This window comes from Phytophthora sojae (assembly GCF_000149755.1).
Source record: "Phytophthora sojae unplaced genomic scaffold PHYSOscaffold_2, whole genome shotgun sequence".
In the NCBI taxonomy this organism is placed as follows: Eukaryota; Oomycota; class Peronosporomycetes; order Peronosporales; family Peronosporaceae; genus Phytophthora; species Phytophthora sojae.
Genome location: NW_009258116.1, coordinates 2441892 through 2463754, shown reverse-complemented (window position 1 = coordinate 2463754; position 21863 = coordinate 2441892). Strand labels below are relative to the sequence as shown.

At 54.3% G+C, this 21863-nt stretch overlaps 6 protein-coding genes across 6 annotated transcripts; 2 read left to right on the top strand and 4 right to left on the bottom strand.

Moving 5' to 3' along the window:
* Positions 1-661: 661 nt before the first annotated feature.
* Positions 662-3771, bottom strand: PHYSODRAFT_487750 (hypothetical protein; the record flags this gene model as incomplete). The annotated part of the gene is made up of 6 exons (XM_009520487.1): positions 662-2677; positions 2768-3014; positions 3080-3148; positions 3232-3369; positions 3437-3649; positions 3716-3771. The coding sequence occupies 6 exons, from the start codon at positions 3769-3771 to the stop codon at positions 662-664; spliced, it is 2739 nt and encodes a 912-aa protein (XP_009518782.1).
* Positions 3772-12254: 8483 nt separating this feature from the next.
* Positions 12255-12869, top strand: PHYSODRAFT_310799 (hypothetical protein; the record flags this gene model as incomplete). The annotated part of the gene is made up of 1 exon (XM_009520486.1): positions 12255-12869. One exon carries the CDS (start codon positions 12255-12257, stop codon positions 12867-12869), a length of 615 nt encoding a protein of 204 aa, XP_009518781.1.
* A 1893-nt stretch (positions 12870-14762) lies between these two features.
* Positions 14763-15839, bottom strand: PHYSODRAFT_310798 (hypothetical protein; the record flags this gene model as incomplete). The annotated part of the gene is made up of 1 exon (XM_009520485.1): positions 14763-15839. One exon carries the CDS (start codon positions 15837-15839, stop codon positions 14763-14765), a length of 1077 nt encoding a protein of 358 aa, XP_009518780.1.
* Positions 15840-16071: 232 nt separating this feature from the next.
* On the bottom strand, positions 16072-17835 carry PHYSODRAFT_324695 (cathepsin-like aspartic protease A1; the record flags this gene model as incomplete). Its single annotated transcript, XM_009520484.1, has 1 exon — positions 16072-17835. The coding sequence occupies one exon, from the start codon at positions 17833-17835 to the stop codon at positions 16072-16074; it is 1764 nt and encodes a 587-aa protein (XP_009518779.1).
* An 856-nt stretch (positions 17836-18691) lies between these two features.
* PHYSODRAFT_433006 (hypothetical protein) lies at positions 18692-18841 on the top strand (the record flags this gene model as incomplete). Its single annotated transcript, XM_009520483.1, has 1 exon — positions 18692-18841. A coding segment is annotated over one exon (150 nt), but the record flags the coding sequence as incomplete, so codon positions are not given.
* A 308-nt stretch (positions 18842-19149) lies between these two features.
* PHYSODRAFT_484555 (hypothetical protein) lies at positions 19150-21432 on the bottom strand (the record flags this gene model as incomplete). Its single annotated transcript, XM_009520482.1, has 1 exon — positions 19150-21432. One exon carries the CDS (start codon positions 21430-21432, stop codon positions 19150-19152), a length of 2283 nt encoding a protein of 760 aa, XP_009518777.1.
* Positions 21433-21863: the final 431 nt, after the last annotated feature.

Here is a 21863-nt window from a genome sequence, read left to right as displayed (position 1 = left end):
GCTTGGCTCGCATAGCCCACGCGGGATTCTGGTCGAAGGAGCGGCAGCGGAGACCCAAAGGCTCGCAAATCGCGAGACGCCATGGCGCCGCCGCGAGACCAGATGACAGAGTTACAGCGGTAACCGTACCTGTACGTTGCCCCGGCCGGGCCGGCCATAATGCCCGCCGTCATCTTCCGACGCGACAATAAAGCTAAGGCCCCTGACTTCCTTGCTGCAAGTGTCCGCTGGCGGCACACGCCCAAGGGATACTTTGACGCAAACGTTGCGCTGCTCCTCCCTCTCGTGTTGATGTGGCGACGACCAGCAGCATCGTCGACATGACTTCAACTTCCGCTACGTATTGGCCTGCAAGCGTCAACAACCGAGACCTTAGTCTTGAAGCACTGCACTTGTTATCCTGGGTTATATGCTCTTCTATCTAAGCAGTATGCTGGGCGTTCGGCAGCCTCCCTCCCTTCCGATCGAGGACGCGTCGAGGCTGCCAACGCCCCTCATTGCAATTGTAATACTCGAGACTCTTTGCGTCCCGAGTCACGGTTTAATCCGGTTCACACACGAAGACACACTTGAGACTTGCTGACAAAATTGTGCTCCTGCGGATGCGAAGCTCGAATAAATACATCAACTGGCCGGCCAACTTGAAGCTGACTCATACGCTTTACAGATCGGCCACGGACACAGCCATCACGGAGCACGAGCTGGGCAGCGAGGACATGTTCGAGGACAGCTCGGAGCTTGACAGACTGCTGAGTGCGCTGGTGGAGCTCAGGTAGCTGGGTCGAGCCCAGTTGGGTGGCGCCTGGCCCGTGGTGGTCAAACGTCCTTCCAGCACGCGCACGAGCTCTTCTTGCACGTCGATGGCGTCCGGGCGCCGGCTCGGTACCTCGTTCCAGCACCGACGGGCCAACTCCTGCAGATCCAGCGGGCAGTCCGCCGAGAACTTCAGCAGGTGTGGGTCGCCACCCGCGCCGGCACCAACCCTCGAGCTGGCCAGGTCCTCCTCCACGGCAATCATCGTGTCCAGCTCCCACAGGAACGTGCCGAAGGCGTACACGTCGTCCCGCTGAGCCGCCACCGTGGCCGACCCAATGCCGCTTGAATTCAGCGAGTTCTCGTCAAACTCGTCGCACTCTTCATCGAACGCGGGGTTGTCGCCGTCCAGCGTGACGCTGCTGGCCGCGCTCACTCCGCTCACATCACTCTGGCCGCTGTTGTTGGCGTAGCGGCTGCGGCCCAAGTTACCACCAGACCCGTTGCGCTTCGCCTTGGACGTCCGGGTCCCACGAAGGCCCGTGATCTTCTGCATTGTCCACATCGCGCTCTCCCTCAGCGAGCCGCGGAAGTCGTCTGTCATGCGGTGGTTGTCATCCTTCTTCGTCGGCACGAGGTCCGAGGGTAGAAGCACATCCATCGCACTAAGCTTCGCCTCGCCCTGCTCATTAACCAGCACCTTGCGCGCGCACACGCGGCCGTGCGCGCAGTTGTTAGCATGTAGGTAGACAAGACCCATCGCCACGTCCAGGGCGATAGACAGCTTACACCTCCAGTCGGCGTTCGGGTTCGCGTTCACGCTGGCGCTTGAGTTTGCGAACACCGGGTACCAGCTGAAGATGTTGCCGTTGCCGCTGCCGATGCTCGCCGCAACGCTGCTGTTCGGGTGGAATCCCTTGCCTTCGCGACGGTGACGCTCCGACTCAAACATCGTAGCGAGTGAGCCGTGCTGCATGTACTCGAACACAACACCCAGATGCCACGATGGCGCCCCCATGTTCGGGTATCGGCTCTTGGTCGTAGCGCTCGTGCTGTTGGTAGGTCCGTTGGCATTGTACGGATGTGGCGAGGCCACGGCACTGCTGCCTCGCCGACGGCTTGCCGTGGTGCTGCAGCCGGTGGTGACTCCAATGAAGTGCACAATTGACGCGTGATCAAATGACGCAGCGAGACGGATCTGCTCGACGAAGTGCTTCTCGAGGCGCTTCTTCGAGCGCATGAGCGCTTGGATCACCACCTTGTAGCCCTGGTATTCAGCCAGGAACAGCGCGCTATCCATCTTCTTGCGGGGATTACCTACTCCCACGGTGCTCAACGCCAGCGCAGTCTTGCTGTTCGTCTTGGAGGAAGACATGTGCAGCGCGCGACGCATCTGGATCTCCTCGGGCGGGATCTCGTACACCAACAGATCGTCCAGGTTGATCTTGATTTTCAGCTTGCTGCGCGCCTGAAGCGAGGCCGTGCTAGCACAGAGATAACCATTGTTCTTGGGGCTTGGCTCCAGAATGGCCACCGGGTTGTACTTATCCAGGGGACTTTCGTGCAGCCCCCACGCTGCGTCTCCAGGGGTATGCAGGCCGCTGCCTCCGAAAGTGCTTTGGTTCTCGTTCTTGCTGTCTGTATCGCGGTACTCGTCGTTGCCGTTTCCACGGCTAATGCGGCCACTGCCTGTGAACACCATGAAGTTCCCACCGCTGCTACCCAGACGACGGTCGCGATTGATCTTCATCACAGCCCGTTGCGTGGGGTCATTGTTGCTGCTGTCGCTGTTGCCTCTCCGCTTGTTCCAAATGAAGCCGAACACCAGCGCGCTGAGCAGGACGCCAACGAGAAAGAAGGTGCTACCGATGACCCCAATGGACTCGGCCGAGAAAATGGACGAGTCTGAACTCGTTTTTGACGCCTCCGATGAGGGCGCGTCGCTGGAGCTCGAGATGTCGTTGATGTCTGCCTGGGCCAGACTGCTCGACTCGGATTCCGATACGGACGCGACGACGCACTCTTCGTCGTCCAGAACGCAGAAAGAGACGCCCTGAATCTCCTCAAGCGTTGCCTTGAAATTCGAGCACGTGCTCGAGACGGAAGACGGCGCTGTAAACTCCGTAAGACTCTGAAACACGCTCACGTCCGAGCGGCAAATCTCGATCGTGGAAAGCGGGTTGTCTGCTAGGTACACTTTTCGTAGTGTCGAAGCGAAAGTCACGCCGCTGACCTTTTTGATGCCGTTCGACTCGAGGTTCCTGCACAAGTGTAGGTAGGTGTTAGTCAATGGCCGCAAAGCAAAGTGCAGGTGTCGAAAACGTACAGCTCCACGAGTGTCGTGAGAGATGACACGATCGTCGGGAACGTCGTGAGCAGGTTGGAGCTCAAGTCCCTAGAGAAACAGCACGCATAAGTTGCCATTCAGTCAGAATCTGCTTCATCCAGCTACGTTGGCGTGCATATATATGGACGCACAGGTACTGCAGGGCTGTAGGCAGGTTGGTAAAGTTGGTCGAGGCGCTCGTAAACGAGTTCTTGGTCGCGTTCAACGTACGCAGCGACACTGGCAGCATGAGGTCGTCCAAGTTGGTAATACCCGTATTCGAGAGGGACCTGCAGCGTCCGCCTAAAAGTCAGCAAATCAATAGCAAAACCCCTCGTCCAATTTCCAGCGACGTACAGTGACTGCAGCGCAACGAGCTTCGTGAAGGTGTCGACTCCTACCGAGCTGAGCGAGTTGCCGTGCAGCAGCAGCGTCTGCAGCTCGCCCGACTCGGGCCAGGGGGTCGACGACGACAGCGTCGTGATCGAGTTGGCGCTCAGGTCGAGGTAGTTGAGTCGGCGCGGGAAGTTGAAGCTCGACAGGTCCGTGATGAAGTTGTCCGCGAGCTCCCTACAGATACGAGACCCTCGTCAGTCTCAGCGCCTCTGAGTCTCTATCTCTATTGTATTTCTGCACGTACAAGTCCTCCATGTCGTTGTCCGAGTCCGCGGGCGCGAACGTCTCGAGCTCATTGTTGTTGAGCAGCCTGCCGCAATCGATAAGTACCCATACACACACAATGCTCGTCACTCACTCCTCTGTGACCGACCACCTTTCATTCCGAACTGCTCGCTTACAGCTGATAGACGCGCGGGTAGCTGCGGACTTGCACGACGTCGAGGTTGGACAGGTTGAGGCTGCGCTCGACCGTGGAGCTGACCACGACCTCGAAGCTGCGCGCGTTGCAGTCCGAGTCGTACACGACGGCGGTCGAGTCCTTCTCGCCCTCCACGAGCGTGCTGGCGTTGGTGCACGCCTCGGCCGCCGCCCTCGAGGCCGCGACGCTCGTGACTAGCAGCAGCACGAGCTGGAGCGACCCATTCATGGCCTGGCTGCAGAGAGGGGGGGAATAAAGGTCTGCGCCAGTTGGAGAATGGAGGCCCCGCCGAGCTGGGGCCTTTACAACGCGACGCGACGCGGCGAGAGAGATCCCGGGATGCTGCTGGGGCTGCTATCCACCGAGTCTTGGTGCGGTAGCGCTGCTCAATAGAGCGAGTGTACGTGGGGGAAGGTCCGTCCTCGGTCTCTGCTGCCTTGATGGAGTGGCCCTATTTTGTCCTTTTTTTGTTGTTGGAGTGGCCCTTTTTCCCGCGGATGAAAAGCGATATGGGCTTTGTCTGATCGTCTTATACAAGGATATTTCTTTAGAGAGGTACCATTTTATACTCATTCTCGTCAAATGGATAACAGCATAGTATGTCGATGAGCAGAGGTTTTTCTGACTTCCTAGCCCAAAAAATAAAGTCAGAGCGCTTTTGCCCCTTGGCCCAAAAGCTCATTGACGTGACGCCTTATCTTGTCTCCCGTGGGCCACGGGCCGTGGCGAAGGCTGGCTTGTCTCCTCTGTGCAGAGCCTTTTTGGGAAGCCGAGGGGCGGATAGGCAACAGGACATGTCCCTCCGTGCTGCGTGGCTGGATTAGCTCCGCCATCCTGCTCCGTAGAGGCGTGAACGCCGCGGAAGCCGCCTCGGCTCAAAGAAGAGCCGGCGATCCGAGCACGAGCTCCGGCGGGGGCCGCTGCGACGTGTATGGTGGCGGTGATGGCGGGAAGCTCCTTTGCCCGCAGTGCTCGGTCCACTCGATCGCGACCGGCTCGGTGGGTCTCCGCTGGGCACCGCCGAAAGATTAAACAAGAAAATCTTCCGTAACTGGAGTGTGTGGAGCACTGCACAGCCCAGCACAGTGCTTTTGACGCACGCTGGCAGATCGCCCCGCGCAGCACCTGTTGCGTGACTAGGGTAGTAATGCTGCTGTGCATTCGCGCCGGTGGATTAGGTGGGCTCGCTCGCGTGGAGAAATCGCACTTTGGCGAGTGCCCCACTTCAACTTGAAGTGGTACGGATTCGTAGCTTTTTGGAGATCATGAGACAGTAGCGCTGCTCGAGGCTCTTCGAGGCTCTTCGCGCACGAGGTCTCTCAGCCTTCTGCATGCCCAAGTCAAACTTGCGTTGCTCTCATTAGATTAGCCCCGTAGCAATTGCATCACGCGAGCCCACTAATCCATGCGCACAACTCTACCTCTGTTGACTTCCACAGCTAAATACTTCTGCTCTTTCTTTCAAGGTGCTACATGCCTCCGTCACTAAGAAATTGCAGTTATCTTGGATCTCAATATGTGAATTTTGCTTTTTCTCGTGCACATGTGCATTCTTCTTTACCAGAATTGTAGTCTTCCGGCAGCTCTTTTGGTCAATAACTTGGTGCTGCTCAATGCGAAAGCTACTTTCCTCCTGCCCAATGCAAGAACTGCTTGCCTCCCCGACGGCGAGTGTGCGGTACACCATGTTTCTAACTCATTTAAAAATGTCTGGGGTGTACCAATTGAAGCTCAAGGGCCATAGTGAAAGCCTCTCACTTCTCTTCCCAGCTGCAACTGGTACAGCCCCATATTTTGGGCTGAATCTCATTGGCCGAAAGGGCCACTTAAACGGGTGACCTGTGTACTTTAACAAGGGAGGTGGGCGTCCCTTCGTGCGAGTGGCCCTACCGCTGTTTCCCGTAAAGTGTATTTCTATAGTGCAATCCACAATGGCCGTGACAAACAAACCATGAACTTAAGCCAGGGTAGTACCGTACTTTTCTGAAAAATATTCAAAAGTAAATGGCTTCAAAGCGAGATTCAATTGAGAGGTGGAATTCTCTCAGCGAAAAGCTGAGAGCCAGCAGCTTTCCGCGGAAGACCATCAGTATAAAACTGGTTAGTAAGTATCCACTCAAAAATGGCTTGCATAAAGTATGGGTTTAAAGCAGCTTTAAGTAGGTAGCACCCCATATAAAACCTCGCACTTAAGTAAGCATTCAGAGCAACTTGAATAAAGTATTGGCCAGAAGAAGTTTCATTCACTTACACGTAGTTTCATTCAGCTCCTCTATAGTTCCGAATCCATAATTTGCTAATATTTCCACTAAAAGCTACTGTTACCCATTAAAAGCTAATGCTTACGCTGAAATATCAAAAACTGCTTTAGCTCAGAGCGCCGCGCGAGCACATTTACCGCGGGGGGGGGGGGGGGGGGGGGGGCGAGTCCGCACCAGGACAAGCTCCAGCTCATCGTGCCGGATACGGACTTCGATCAGGTGCTGGGCACGCTCGGCACGCTCAAGCTGGGCTTGTAAACGGTGTATTTTCTCCTCCGCCTGGAAAATCAAGCCCCCGACACCGTCATCGTGTACGGAGACGACGACCGCAGCTACTCCACGCAGCTGTGAGAACGCGCTCTGCACGATACACACAAGTGTAGCTATAACTTGACGCTCAGGTATTGGGAGTATGCGCGAGCTTTTACTTAACTGTAAAAGATCTCGCTTCGCCTCATTACATGCACCTAAACTCACGGTTGCTTCACATTACTGCGAGCATATACAAAGAACCTACTGTTGTAAGCAGGTATATTAGCAGGCTCAGTGTACAACGTACAAATTCACCACACCGTTGCACTCGATATCATACGAGCACGCGCTGCACTGTACACACAAGTGCAGGTTATAACTTGCCGCTCACGCCTTTCTCAGTATTGGGAGTCTGCGTGAGCTAATTGCTGGTAGCAACGTCAAAAGACTCGCTTCACCTCATTACATGCGCCTAAACTCGCGGTACAAAGAGCATCGTTGCTACACCTTACTACAAGCATCTACAAAGAGCATGCTCGTTCTCTGCGATGCCTGCCGTTGTAAGCAGGTATATCAGCAGGTTCAGTGTACAGCGTACAAGTTCACTACCACAGCCCATTGCTGTCGATATCACCCAGGTGCGTAAAGCTTCCACAAGATGCATAGCAATATAGTCTTGCTAAATTGTCCTTGCATATATTATCCCAAAGCACTACTTCTACATGCAATAAAGTAGTGACAGCTAAGACAGAAACGTGATACTGTATTATTTACACGGAGAATGAAAGAGTACAATATGTCATTTTATTGCTTGCGTCTAGATCACGATGCTTTACCAGTATTTCTATTCGTGCACTAGTAGTATACTTGCTCCTGCTTCTACTACTGCAATGATAGATAAGATTACTATTTCTTCTCATATTCAAATGTACCGGAAACAGGCGCAGTCGTACTATTAGTGCGGTAGACTTTGTGCGATGTTATAACAAGCAAACTTCGCGCGCACACGAGTTCAGACTGTCAACAGAGTACATGATACGTTTAAAGTACTTTCACGCGACATCAAGACCATACATAAGCGGAGGGGGCGACGACACAGGCAACATTCATGTAATTTATGAAGTTTCTAAGGTTTTAACTATGGAAAGTACCACTGTATCACACAAACCACACCTTTATGTAATTAGTGCTTAACCCTTTCGCGAGTATCCTCAATAAATTATAGTATACAACTCATTGATACTTCCTTCTAAAAGGGCGCTCTAGGCGTCCTTTTACAAAGCTACGGAGCCTTTTCGGTGTGTCTCATGGAACATGCCATCTACGGTGATTTGCAGGATACATAGAGTGTATGCGTATGACTTATCATTTGTATAGACAATGATTACATGATGATTACTCTGCGTACCGATTATGATTTGTTTTAAAAGAAGGTTGATTACTAGCTTGAACTTGTGTGAAAGGGCACAGGATGCGCCCTTTAAGAGGGGGTACACTCTACCGTGTTTTGGAAAATCATCTAAAGGGCGCTTTCTGTATCCTTTTACCGCGAAAGGGTTAATGGACTATCTCGTTTTGCTCGCTACCACAATATAACTTGACTAAGTTGTTGCGCTAGTTATTGGCGGGGGATCCAAATCCGACTGGGGTGGAAGATTTTTTTCATGTCCGTATTCCGACATGACATGGATTTCGATCTGGCCCTCCCCAATACAATAATCAATATAGTCCCGGTGCATCAAATCGTACATATGCGAACAGGATAGGCGACGTCGATTGTAGCGACGTAACAACGATGTAGCATGACAGTGTGAGCAGCGCTAACTGCGAGCTTGGTTGCTGCATGCACAAGGTTTCGACGCCAAGCAAACCCCACATAGGTGGTAGACAAGGTGAGGCCAATGGACCCGTTAGCTCATGTGTTTATCTGGGTACCGGTCAACATAGAGCGCCTTCAGGCTCAGCTTTAGCAGAAAAGTGGGTCATCCCTCCCACAATTTTCAGACCAAACGTCATGTCATGTCATAATAAGACCATAGAAAAAGCTAACCGACTGGGGTGAATACTGGTAATAGCTCACAACAATACTACTATTGTGCCTTTCACGTATTTTGGCGGGTGAGATGTTAATTTAGGCGGAATTAGAGTCATAAAAGGGCGATCAACGCTTATTTAGTGCTAATTCTGCCTAAGATTGTGAGCGCTTCCCCTAACATCCGCGATCAGCATTTAAGAGCCAATCGACGGAGATACGAGCAGAATGGCATGGATTGGCGGGTAGGAAACCGCCAATCGCTCTGTTTCCGCCTAACGCAGACTGGATTAGCTTATTCCGCCTTAACTCGGCCTCACCATCGCCGCTCCTAATTTGGCCACGAATGGGCGACCCGGAATTAACATGGAAATTAGCTAACTCGGGGCATAATTAAGGTCGATAAGGGATTAGAGTTATGCCAGAATTATCATGGCAGAATAAGTGAAAGGCACAATACTACTACAGCTACTATTATCACTACTATAACTACTATATACATCCAAGCAAGCACCGACAAAGTATTGTGAGAACCGGCTAAAATGCCCATCTGTAGCAAACCCTTATTAAATTTCAACCGCTTAATTAATCAGAGTACAAATCGGGGCTGAAATCGATCGTGGTCTAGATGCATCGCTTGGCTGCGCGATTGCCCAGTAAAAGGTGGGCATTCTGCTCCAAACGCGGCTATACCGACTTGACTTCAATTAAACGATCGCCTAATCTGCACAGCCACTCACGTATGCATCGCAGGACGCGATCGATTTGGAGTTAAATCAGGGTGCTAATCGATCGATTTACGACCAAAACAGGCAAAAGAAGCGGTTTTCACAATAGCATTTGCACAAAGCCAACTTTTAGAAGCCCAGCATAAATCGTCTTACTAGCCGTGTCTACGCTCGCGAGTTCAAACAGTAGAAATTGCTATGAACATGAGTTGAGGATAAAAACGTTACACTCGGTCATGCTAAATAACAGAGTGCTACGTGCATTAATATATTTGGTGCAGCTAAAAGAATAGTTATAGTGACATTGGCAACTACAATTTTCAAATCTTGCAAAATAATGTAGCACATTCTACTACAACACTAAAAGGTGGCGTACAAAATCTCATAGGGTCTCCAGCGAAGCACATAGATCCTGATAGTACGCGTCGTAGTATTTGCGTGATACAATGACAACTTGTAGTTATCATTCGCTGAGAGAAGCATGCGTGCAGAGCGCGCCTTAGTTTCTGAATCTGCCAATTCACAAATATGAAGGGTCGAAGTCTTCCGTACGGGCAGATAATACAACTACCAAGACAACGAAAGAAACAGTATAACACATTTCCATATTTAGTGGTCCAGATTTCACAAATATGTTTAAAACACCTCCAAGTTGAAGCAGAAACGAAAAGTGAGCGGTATACTCTCAGCCCTTCAGGCTGAGAGAACAGTAGCACGCTTCGCGCGCGAGGTCTTAGCTGTACTACGCGAGCAGTACAATCTTGTCACTAATATGGAATTTCTTCTTAGTGAAAGAGCGTCTCGCTCATAATTAACATACTCGCCCTATTAAAGTCCGGACTTTATTTTATAGTACAGGTCTAAAAGCTTGAAATTATCAGATATTATGTCAGCTCTAAAAAAATATCTTGGATTTTGTATGTATATGTACAAACCGTTAACTACCGGTATTTGTTGCGACAGGCTTATATTCGGGAGGGGGCTTATATTCGGGCGAGAACGTTAGGAGTCGGCGAATCGAACGTTAGGTAATGTTGCTATCGCTGTATAATATAGCTATATATTTATTATATTGTTAAAATTAAAGCGTTAACTTTTGCTTGCCCTTCCATTACTCAAACGCTGATGTTTCTCCATCGAGTGCGTAGGGCGGTAGCTCGATAAACCCAATAAGCCGCTGCATCTGGTGCTCACACAAAGTTACGTCAGTGTGTATACTTTGTATCGTAAAGAAGCACAACGTAGAGAAGTGAGCTCCCGAGGACATGCGAAATCTCTTTCATCTGCTTCTTAGTATGTGCAGTTCAACTCCGTACAAATGTATAACCAATTTTGTCGACTGCTGCCAATATCATAGCAGAGCCCCACGAAACATGCCAATACGACGATTGCTAGCTTCATATCCGAGGCTTACTACTGCTACTGAAAGAATTGGAATCGGGTTCGGCTTGTTCTGATCGTGCACGTGGTCTAACTTCTTGAACGACAGCTTCCGCGTCTTTGAGACGAAAGCCCGCCCTCACGGTCGACCTCTTAAAAACGCCGCCCGTACATGTGCCAAAGTTTGTCTGCTCCGGGTTGGACACGTCTTGGCACACGTACAGCCCCGCGTAGCACGCGTCAGCTGCCAGCGTAGGCTTGATGAGGCGCACGCGAAATATCGCTGCAGGTTGTGACTGTGGTTGACTACGTGCTTCAGGCGGAGCTGGTACCGCCACACGCCGAGCGACGCTGCTGCTACGTAGAGTGATAGGGCCATGAGGGCAGCGTGGAGCTTGGAGCAATGGCCACGCACCATTCGACGCTGGGTAGACCTAGGCTAGCTCGCTGGCATTAGTATAGAGTTTGATCGTGGCCGGCGGTGAAAACTGCACAGACCGCTCTGCACAACAACAACAGCAACAACAACGGCACAATGCGTAACACGTCAGTACAGTCGGTGTATATCGGGTCCGCAGTGGCTGAGAATCAGCTGCTACTGAACCGGCAGTGATATTCCGTACGAATACTACGCACCTCAAAGGCCGATGGCAGTGACTACGGGTGCAGACGGGCGTCTGGGGGTACGAGAGGTTGCTGACACGTGGATAAGCACCAAGCGACCCAATCCGCGACAGTCGAAGCGCTCTTGCAGCTCAGTTGGAGGCAGACTTGGCTACGACTCGCAGCTGGGTCGACGTGTAGCCGCGCGATACATGATCTCAATTGCAGCACTTCCTGGACGCCATCAAGCAAGCCACGTGCGACCCTGCTGACGATGAGTTAATACCGATATATCTTATGAAAGTATACAATATGCGTTAACTATCCATCATTTCTTTTCTATTTCTATCGTTTCTAATTTGATAGTAAAACGAAGTCGGGTGCCTTGCCCCATATTTTGTTGTGATTGACTCTCATTGGTGTAAAAGCAAGCACCTTGTCTGCATAAATAGCTCTGCGACTAGTCGTTGGTATACAAATCGACACTTAATCGCACACAATAACGTGCCGTTGAGCTGCGATCAAGTTTTGGGTTAGCACCGGTTTACACCGGTTTAGACTGTTGCCTCGCATTTCTTTTCTTAGCCATTAACTTAAGCCGGGCAATTACCGTGACTTTTCACCAAGGTACACGAAGTAAATGGCTTCATTTGTATACTTAAACGATGAAGTTGGGACCTACGTTTGAGCTTTTCAAAAAATCTAAAAGTGTCCCATGTGAGTTCAGAGCATAATGAAACGCAGTCAAGGCCCCTGCACCGGCTGCGCCACACCTCTCTGCTTGCACTTGAGCCCCCGTTTTTCAGAAATACCGAGCGGTAATCGTTTCTAAGCTCGGTACTTCAACGTCAGACCCCAGCAGCTCTCAGCTATGCTGAGAGAACTTTGGTCTGGGATCATGAGACTTTGATCGCAATGATCCAGTATTCATAGGATCTAACCTAGTCCGCAGTTGTCCTAGACGTGAGGGATGTATAGAGTCAATCGTTTGTCTTGGGATGAAGCAGAGAGCAGCTATTCTCATCAAGCTCGGGAGGCGCCAAAACCTTCCGCTTGAGTTTCCCCACTTCGACATTTGCCACCTTATCAGCACCAAGCTACGATGGTCTGCGTCCAAACTCTTCTCAAGGTCCTAGCGTTCTGCGCGCTCAACGTGAGCCTCCTCCCGCGGGCGCAGGCGAATATCGTCCTCGTGCTACCCGACGACCCAGCGTGCAGGTCGACGCCCGACATGGTCTACGCAGGGGTGATGGCCATCACGGACCCGGCATGCCTTGACTCAAACGAAGACCCTGGCTGCAACCTGTTTGGCATCCCGGACTGCCGCGCGTGCGCTCTGTTGCCCGAAGCCGCCTCCCCAGACACCCCGCCCTGCGAGTTGCTGGTTGTCTTCAACCAGGAGAGCATCGACAATGCATTTGGAGATGAACCGCCCGTCAGCACTGAAGACTGCAGCGACTGTGAGCCTGACGTCCCACCACCACTCGTTCCTTCCAACCCTGTAGACCCCATCGAGCCTGTCGAGACGCCTGACGAGTCGAGTGAGCCGGAAGACTACGTGCCCATTGTGATCGTCCTGCCCACTGACGTGTTCATCGAGACCGAGTCATCCATTTGGGCGGACAGCGATAGTTCGGCGGACTACGACGACGATAGCGATGGCGGGGGCGAGCAAGGCGGAATTGACACTGGCAGACGTCTCCGCACGCAGCTCTAGCCGTACGGCATGCCCTTTGCGCTGCCATTTGCTTAGCTACTATTACAGTGCACGCGCCTATTAAGCCTTATCAATACACAATTATCTAACCACAATTTCTGCACTCTCAACTGCTTCTCACAGAGATGGTCTTCTCGTGCTTAATAAAACATTGGTTAGGGTGCGCTTAGCTTATTAACTACAAAAACGCTAGTTTGGAGAAGTGATACAACTGAACTGTACCCCAACCTATGTGCTATAGTATGAAGTGATTGAGATGCATTTATTTCTTCCAGGTGATACGCCTCTGGACGGTAACTAAAATGATGATTCGATAAGCTCGTACCCATGTACTGCGTTCTGCACTTCAGCACTCTACTCCGCCCTAGTACCGCCATCGCAGCTCGAAGTAGCCCGTACAGTTCGATCCCAATAATCGCAGCTTGGGAAAAGTGATAACACCTAGTTAAGGCACTGACCGACCCAGTCAGGTTGCTCGAATTTCGAAAGCTTCCGGTCGCGTGCCACAGAGACTTGTCGTACCATTTGCTCGTCACGAAGGCTTTCGCGTAAAAGCTGAAGCCACTTTTGGCATTCCAGCGCGTCTTCACAATTTCTTTAGTGTTACCAAGACGCCCAACCCACAGGGCTAACACTTTTAGCCATTGCTCTTCTTCCTGGCAAGCAGCGACAGCAGCCGTGGTCGCTGCTGATGGAGCGTTGCTATGCTGGGAGTCAGCTTCACGAGACTTTTTCGCGAGAATTTGACCGTATGCATCAATGGTCTTGATGTCGTATTTCACGCACCATTCGGGGACAAACTGAACCTGTTCGATCGCTCTGACCACTCTGTCTTGGTAGTGATTCGAGCTCGCTTCATTCTCCCCCCCCCTTGCTGTTCTGGTAGTGCCGGAAAGCCCCATTGATCCCCTGCAACCAGAATTCGACTGGGAGAGCCTTGTAAACAGCCAGCCCCATCGCGCCGAGTGACTGTAACACGATGAACGTGTACGCTCCCTTTTCCGGGACGTCTTCGGAGCTCCAACCGTAGATCAAGTATAGCTCGTCGGGTGCAAATACATCCGCCGGTGGGTGATACACCGTACTCCACATATTCTTGTTCGGCACAAGTTTCTCGGCCAAGGTACAGAAGCGCTGAAATCACGCTGCTTCCACGTCAGCGTCTCTAACTGGAGGCAATTCGCGGATGACACGTGCGTTTTCGTGAGGCTGCTCTTCGGCTGAGTGCTCAACTGGAGGGGCTTCAGAACCACTGCCGCTGTCGAGGTCATCGGTTGCCTGAATTTCGACTTCAACGTCACTCTCTGGCTGAACACTTGCAGGCATGGTTGAACAGACGACTGATGTCTGGTTTTCGCTTTGTCAGTTTTGGTTGGGCTCGGGTGTGCTGCTCGGGGAGAAATCTTGACTGTGAGCACGGAGCCGGCTTAGTGATGAGCACCCAGGAGTTGTGAATGGAGCGAACGTCCTTCATCTAGGCAATGCGAGGTCACCAACGCCCTGCAACTGCTATAGCGGTCGGACTGTTGGAGACGCCCATACCACCGCGGTCGTTAAGGCGACAACAGCCTCACCACATTCGCAAGGTCGGCTGAAGAGCACGGCACCTTCCCAGCCCAATCACAGATTTTGAAAAGTCGCAAACTGGGATCGAGCAAGAAGTGTGTACATATCGCGAGTCCGCAGCAAAGAGAAATGTCGTCGTGTTCTTCAGTCCGATGCGTCTGCAGTCATGTCGAAGAGAGCATCAGATGTCTGGCAACAAGCGGGTCGGGCAACATCTACGACTAGGATCTTCATGTTGCATGAGTTACCTGTACGCCTTCAATCCAGCTAGGCACTGTATCGTCATTCTACTCAGTATTGCACAAATGGTCGTTCAAAGAAATAAGGTTAGATGTGGAGCTCCTGGCCCCGGAACTGCGGCAGGTCGTTCGAGAGTCTGCGCAGCTCCTGCAGCAGCGGCGTCTGCTCGTCCGCCTTCGTGATGCCCCAGGCCGGTGGCGCGGGCTGGTGCTGCCGCTTGACGTTCATCATGTAGATCACGAGCGCACCCGGAATGAGCTCCGGGATCGCGTAGAACAGCCACGGGTTGGACACGTGCGGGTCGAAGACGTCGATGGCCGGCATGGAGAACAGCAGCAGCAGACTGCGGTAGAAGAAAAGCAGCGACGACACGGCACCGATGAGCGAGAGCCTTGCGGCGATGGTCGCGGCCAGGGCCGAGAACTCGATCTTAAGCAGCACGGCGCGCAGCTGCAGCGCGCAGCGGGCCAGCATGACGGCCAGCAGGAAAAAGCAAAGAGCCACGAAGCCATACTCCATCTCAAATAGCACCATCTTCTCCCCCGGGAAGAGCGTCTTGAGCACCAGCAGCGCGCACTCGACGAGGTAGATCCAGACGTTGGCCACCAGGAACAACTTCCGGGACCGGCCCGACCGCTGCGCGCCGGCTCCGCGCGTGTACTCGGCGATGACGGACTGGTTGGCGGCCACCCTGGCCAGCGGCTTCTCGGCGCGCCGCGCCTGCGCGCGCACGTCCTCCCAGAAGCGCAGCAGCAGCGTGAAGGCCGAGAAGTAGAGCAGCGTGGCCAGCTTGCCGAAGGACGTGACGCCCAGCACGTAGATGTCGATGTCCGTGGGCAGCAGCGGCGTGACGAACACCATGTGCTCGTAGCGGAAGTCGGGCGCCGAGCCCTCCACCCACTGGAACATGTGCATGTTGCTCAGCACGAGCCACGCGATGCGCGAGAAGTAGGCGAACGTCAGGAAGGTCGGGAACCAGCGCATGCGCTTGACCGGCAGCAGGTGCGTCGCGTGCCCGTGCTCGCCCAGGCGCCCGCGCTGGATGCTCACCGACAGCGTGTAGGCCAGCACGGCCGCGTAGCAGTAGGCCGCGCCCGCCGCCGCCGACTGCGTGTAGAAGCAGTGGCGCGCGCCGAACAGGCAGATCTTGTCCAGCAGCTCCATCTTACGCCCCGCCGGCGGTCGCTCTGTCGCTCGATAGCGGAGACGTTCGATTTCTCTGCCAGATGCGCACTTAGCAAAGTCGGTAACGTTAGGTACGATTGGGCGGACCCTACGTCCACAACGACGATGGGAGACGATTAGCATGTAAAGTGATGAATAAGGTCTACATGGAATGTCCTGCTTACTGTACTAGTACTGTACACTGATGATACTTTACTGCTCTTCTATCTCTCTACACGTCGTAGCACACGCTCCTCCGGCGCGAGGCCGAACGTGGCGACTCTGGCTCCGCGTCGGGCTCAACCGGGGCCTCTTCGCCATCACCGCCGCCGATGGGCACGCCATTTTCCAACGTCTGGTAGGAGCCGCGCGCACTCGACGCCACCTTTGAATCTGTGGATACTTGCTGCTGCTGTCTCCGTCGGCTTCTCTCGCTGGGGCCAAAGAACCAGTCGAGCACCTTCTCAACCTCGGACGACGGCACCACCAGGATCAACCACAGCAGCGCGAACGCCACCACTAACAGCAGCACGCCGACGCCCAGATACACGCGCGACCAGAACACCCAACCTGCTCGCCACGTCGAGGCCTCGGCGTCCGAGAAGTGCGTCGAGTGGAACTGAAGCTTGGGCGCCCAGCCACCGGAGCAGACGTTGGCACCGCCTGAACTACTTGACGCAGACGACTCCACGCAAGCAAACCCCACGGTCTTGAGCTCCGAGTCAAACTGCACGTAGTACGCGCGAAGGAACGTCACTCCGAGCACCACAACCTCCTCGTACTCCTTGCCCTGTGCGATGTTGGTGGTCATGGCCGACGCGACGGGGGTCTGCTGCTTGCTTTTGTTCTTCTTGGACGTGAACAGCGCGTGAACATCCAACTGCGGGGCGCAGATGAAGTCGTCGCAGCGCGCGTAGTCCGTACCCTGCAGCACGAGGGTTTGCGTCTTCGGCGGCATGCCGCCGGCTGACGCTTCTTCTAAAGCAAAACTAAACCTGAGCGCGGGGAACATCTCCGCCGTGCAGTCTGCACAAGCATATCCGCTAACAGCGTGCGGGTTCGCACGGAGTTCTCGACGGTGCTGTACGCGCAAGTGCTGCTGGATCTCCGCGATAGTAGCGTCGAACGCTCGTCGAGGCAGCAGAAGCAGCGAGGTGCCCGAGTCCACGATAGCGACAGCCGCCGAGACCGCTACGATTCCTTCTCCGCTGCCTGCTAGCTGCTTCGAGCTCGAGTCGGATCTAGAGTCAAAACTCCCAACACTGAGTCGATTCAGTCTGATGGCCCAGAAGCCGTGCGCGCGTCGACTGGACGGGTACCTGACCACGGGAAAGTGGTGCCAGGCCACCTTCGCTCCAGACTCCAGCGGCGCGTGAGCTACGGGCAGCGTGTCGTCCACTCCGCCGAAAATGAGCTGCGCCGGCGGCAGCGCGCCCGGCAGCGGGTTGATGTAGATGGAGAAGCGTCGCAGGCGCGGCTCGGACTGCAGCAGGCTGGGCTTGGTGATGAGCGCCAGCGCCTCCAGGCCGAGCCCGACGATGCCGTCGGCCTGGAAGCGCTGCAGCCGCTTGGTCGTCTTGCTGGCGCTGCCTATGTGCACGCCGGAGAGCGTGAGCACGTCGGTCTCGGCGTCGCCTCCAAAGAGCGAGATTTGCTCGCGTACGACGCGGCCGGACGCGTTACCGCTGCCGTACTCCAGGCGGAAGGGCTCGTCCAGCGCCTCGTGCGAGAGCGACACGGCAGCGCTGTAGCGCCTCGAGCCGGCGCAGTCCGCGCAGTTGGTCTCGGGCAGCCAGATATCGCTCGAGCCCGTGTCGAAGATGACCTGGAAGCGCTGCGGCGGCGACCCCACGCCGATGGAGCCGAAAAACTGCATCTGGTCGAAGTTCTCCAACGGAATGCGCAGCAGCTCCGCAGGTGCAGCAGCCGCGCGGGCGCCCATGAGCGTCAGCGCCAAGCCCGCGGCCGCGTGGCGGAGCCTCCGGTGCGGCACCATGAGCGGTCGACTAGCCTACCGTTATTGAAAGAGACTAACGAGGCTGCTGACTCTCCGGCGGAGTCGGAGTCTCCGAGATCTGGGCAGGGGATGTGCGGTTCAAGACTTGGTAAATGTATGCACACGGTACAGATCGTCTCGGATGAACTTCAAACAGAAAAAGGAGCGGACGGTCGCTGGAGTACGTGCTGCTGCGCCCGACCGATACAAAGTTGCCTTCTTTCCTCGCGACATCACGACAGCCGGGTTGAACTTGGTCGGTCAGAGATCACGTTGCACTCGCGCCGTCCATCGGTGTGCCCCTCGGCGACGGTGAGCTTCGCGTTACGCGCGCCAGCTTCAAGCGCCCACGCCGGCCTTTGCAAAAGCTCGCGGCACTTTAAGCCTGAGGCAGTGCCCATGCCATTAGCGTCGCGTAGTGGATTTCCTCGTAAGGGCTACGAATATACAGTAGTATCGTTTGAAAAAGCGCACTGGTCCGCTATTTGTCGATGGAAGTTGAGGAGCTACAGAATTCTGCCCGAATAAGGAACGGGTGTACAACTAATAGCCTCACATATTTAATATTATTTTCCAGTCGATGTGGCGATAGGGGGATGTGCAAGGTACTGCAAGGTACTGAGGTACTAAGGTGAAAAATCCAGTGCCAATCATCAGCTAGCTCTCCACCCTCGTTTGAAAAATGGCACGCATTTAGCGATCTTACTAGACTTCAAACTACATGTACCGTAGTGGTAGACTCGCACTGTTGCTTTTGCACCTCGCCCCACAAGCCCACCTCCTCCCCCATTCCACCCATGAAGTCCACACCGTCCAAGCGTCTCCGTCTCACTTGGTCTGAGAAAGTGGGCATCCTCGACAAGGTGAAGGGCTAGATAATCCCTACGAGGTCGACCAGTTGACAGCGCTGTTGTGGTGCGAGGATGCCTGGTCAAAGGTTAGTGCTTCGACCATACGCCACTGTTGGAATCATTCCGGACTCGTAGGTAAAGCTGCTCTTCAGTTCATTTTTAAATAACTAAATCAGTACATTGGAAAAGTATACTCAACTTAACATCAATTTATATATTCTGCGTCTTTATAAATATCAGGCGTTCCTTACTCGGGCAGATTACTGTACCGGTAACCTATCACCGCGCCATACATGTACATGTGCGATGGTGACGGTCGTAGAATTGAGAGTGACTATCGTCGAATTGAAAGATACTGTACCCAACAACTTCAATGTGATGTTCGAACGCGCCTGCGTTGGTTGAAAAGGTATCCTTTGATTAAAATCTCGTTAATGCGGTTGTATCGATATAGCGAGCGCTCCTACATCGCGAAATGGTGTGCGTACATGCGCCCCTCGTCGGTGCTGGCGGCCATGCGTACCAGCATGAGGTTGGTTGCCGTGTTGGTGAGGGCCTGCAGTCTGGTGATCAGCAGCATGATGCCTCCGAGCTCGATGGGCGTGGGTGGCAGGTCGCTAACGCCGCAGAATCCCTGCCACACCGTAAAGAAGAAAACAACAGTCGACTGGGGCACTGCCGTGTCTCCAAGACTAGCGATCAACGAGTAGCCAAAGACCCGCGCGCTGTTGCTGAAGTTGAGCGGAAGCGCACACTCTCCGTAGCTCACCGTCCACATGAGAACCACCGGCAAGACGATACCCTGTGCGAGACGATTGCACGCAGCCAGTACAGGGAACAGCGCGCCGAAGACGGCAGGCGGAACTTCTCGTGAACGCAGCACGCTCTTGGTGGCGATTGCCAGCGGCAGCAGAGGAGACTGCAGCAGCACGCTGTAAAGCAGAGGCGGCATCATCTTGAGCATCCAGCCGAACGGATGGCGGCGAGTTACCATGTAGAACAGGATCGGACAGAGCACGAGGCATTGGATGGCGCACACGAACACGCTCGTAAGACACCACCTCCCTGCAAACGACGCGAGCCTCGAGTTGGCCGGATCAATAAGCACCGACCCGATAGTGAGTGGCAGGATGGCCACGAGCGCCAGCGACTGCAGCCAATCCAAAATCGTGAAGAGCGCGGCGTACATGTGCACGAAGAGTCTGAGCAGCGGGTTGCGTCTGGCATCGCCGCGATCGCGACCAACTCCTCCACCGCGGAAGCTGCGCGTGACGGCCACACCCAAGACAGTGGCTATCGCCATTGAGCTGATGTAGTAGTCGGCACTAACCGCCTGCACCGCATTGTTTGGAACGTACCGCTCCGCCAATAGGTAGATGTGTTGTGTCAAGGACAGCTTCGTGATGGTCTCCGGCAGCCCCAAGACGGAGTTCACGTCCACGAAGCTCGGAAAGACGGCGGCTGTGCTGTTTGCATCGTTAAACGTATCCGAGGCACAGGCGAGTGACGTGCCGTTGAGCCCAAGATACTTGGAGTTGCTGCATTGGAACCCGAAGCGGGTGTCCGACGCCTCGAAGATGAGCTCGTCGGTCTGCTTGAGCGAGTGGCGGAAAGCACCGGCGATCACGATGGCTACCATGGTTGAAAACAGGCACAGCACTACGTAGAAGGCCAACGTTTTAAGCCAAAGTCGCCAGAGCGCTCCACGCGCAGTCAGCGTGGACACGGAGAAGATGACTTGGCATATTCCCATGGGCACAACAGCGCAGTTGACGAGTCGAACGTAGAGCGTGCCAATTTCGTTGAGCCAGTACCCGTACGCCTCGGGTGGGTCTGCTGAAAGCGCCGCAAAGCCGACGCCGAACCCGACGGCCATGAGCAAAGCCAACATGAACGAGTTCATGGATCGAGGGAGGTGCTGCAGCGCTTGGGAGTGGATCTCATCGAACGGAAACGAGTCTCTGGACTGCTCCGACGAAGGTGGGCGTGAAGGCCGCAAAGCCGGTGGTTCACCGGGCGGCGTGCCAAGTACATCATAAGAGTCGTTGGGCGTCCCCAGTGGTGCCTCCCGCGACGAAGCGCTGCTGAAATTCGTTCGCACGTTTGCCTCGGAACCCGCGGGAGCTTTAGAGGTCCGTCCATACGAAGTGTTGAGGTTGAATGCTGCGCCTCGAGACGAGTCTGTCTCGCCACCGAAGGTACCAAAGGTGTCTCGAAGATACTGGTAGAATGAAGTGGCTGAAATGCTTGCAGCCTCATAGGCGTCAGGGAAGCGCTGTTGCTGTTCCTGGATCTGCTCGTGCTGCTGGCGCTGGAGGTTCTGAAGCCTCTGGTTTTGCTGCTGGAGCTGCTGGAGATGCAGCGGTGGGCCTCGAGGCGCAAGGCCCGCTGTCGTGTCAACGCTCACAAAGCTGTCAAAGTCCGCTCGGTTGCGCGGCGCCGGGGTTGTGATCTCTTCGTCCACGTCCTCTTCGTATGGGATGGGCGAACCCGACAAGATGGACCCAAACGAGATGCGGTAGCTGGGGCGCTCCGAGTCCTGGATCTCGTCCGTGTCATAGAGACTGAGGTCGAGCTCGCTGTCCCGACTGTCGCCGTCGCCGGCCTCGCTGTCCTCGTAGATGACGTGCCGCGGTTTGCTCCTGCGTAGCCCGCTGATGCTGTCGATGCTGCTGGGAGCGATGCTGATCTCAGACTCGGACTCCGACCCGCTATCGCGGCGGGACGAAGTGCTTCGCCCGCTCATGGCCCTGTACTTTTGAAGTCTAGCGAGCCGCAACGCCCAAAGCAAAAACCAAAGCCAACTTTGGCTTTGGCCAACTGCCCATTTGGGATGCCAGCGTAACCGACACCGAGACAACTCGGTGTCCACACGTTTGTGTGACCTGTCAACCAAGTTGAAGTGACCGAGATGGCTACATTCGATTGACAGGCTCCGCTTCGTTGCGACGATCGCCATCATGGGTGCCGCACGACTCGTGCGTCGAGAGCAACCACACGACGTACATGTACATGCGTGATTCAGAGAGAGAGAGCATCACGACCGAGACAACCAGGTGATCGCCGTCGTGGATCGTCGACTGCCAAAGATATGCATGGACTCGACCGCGCTCAGCAAGCTACTCGCCGTTCGAAGGCGAGGAAGATGACGACCAGAGCCCGATGGCGGTGAAGGAG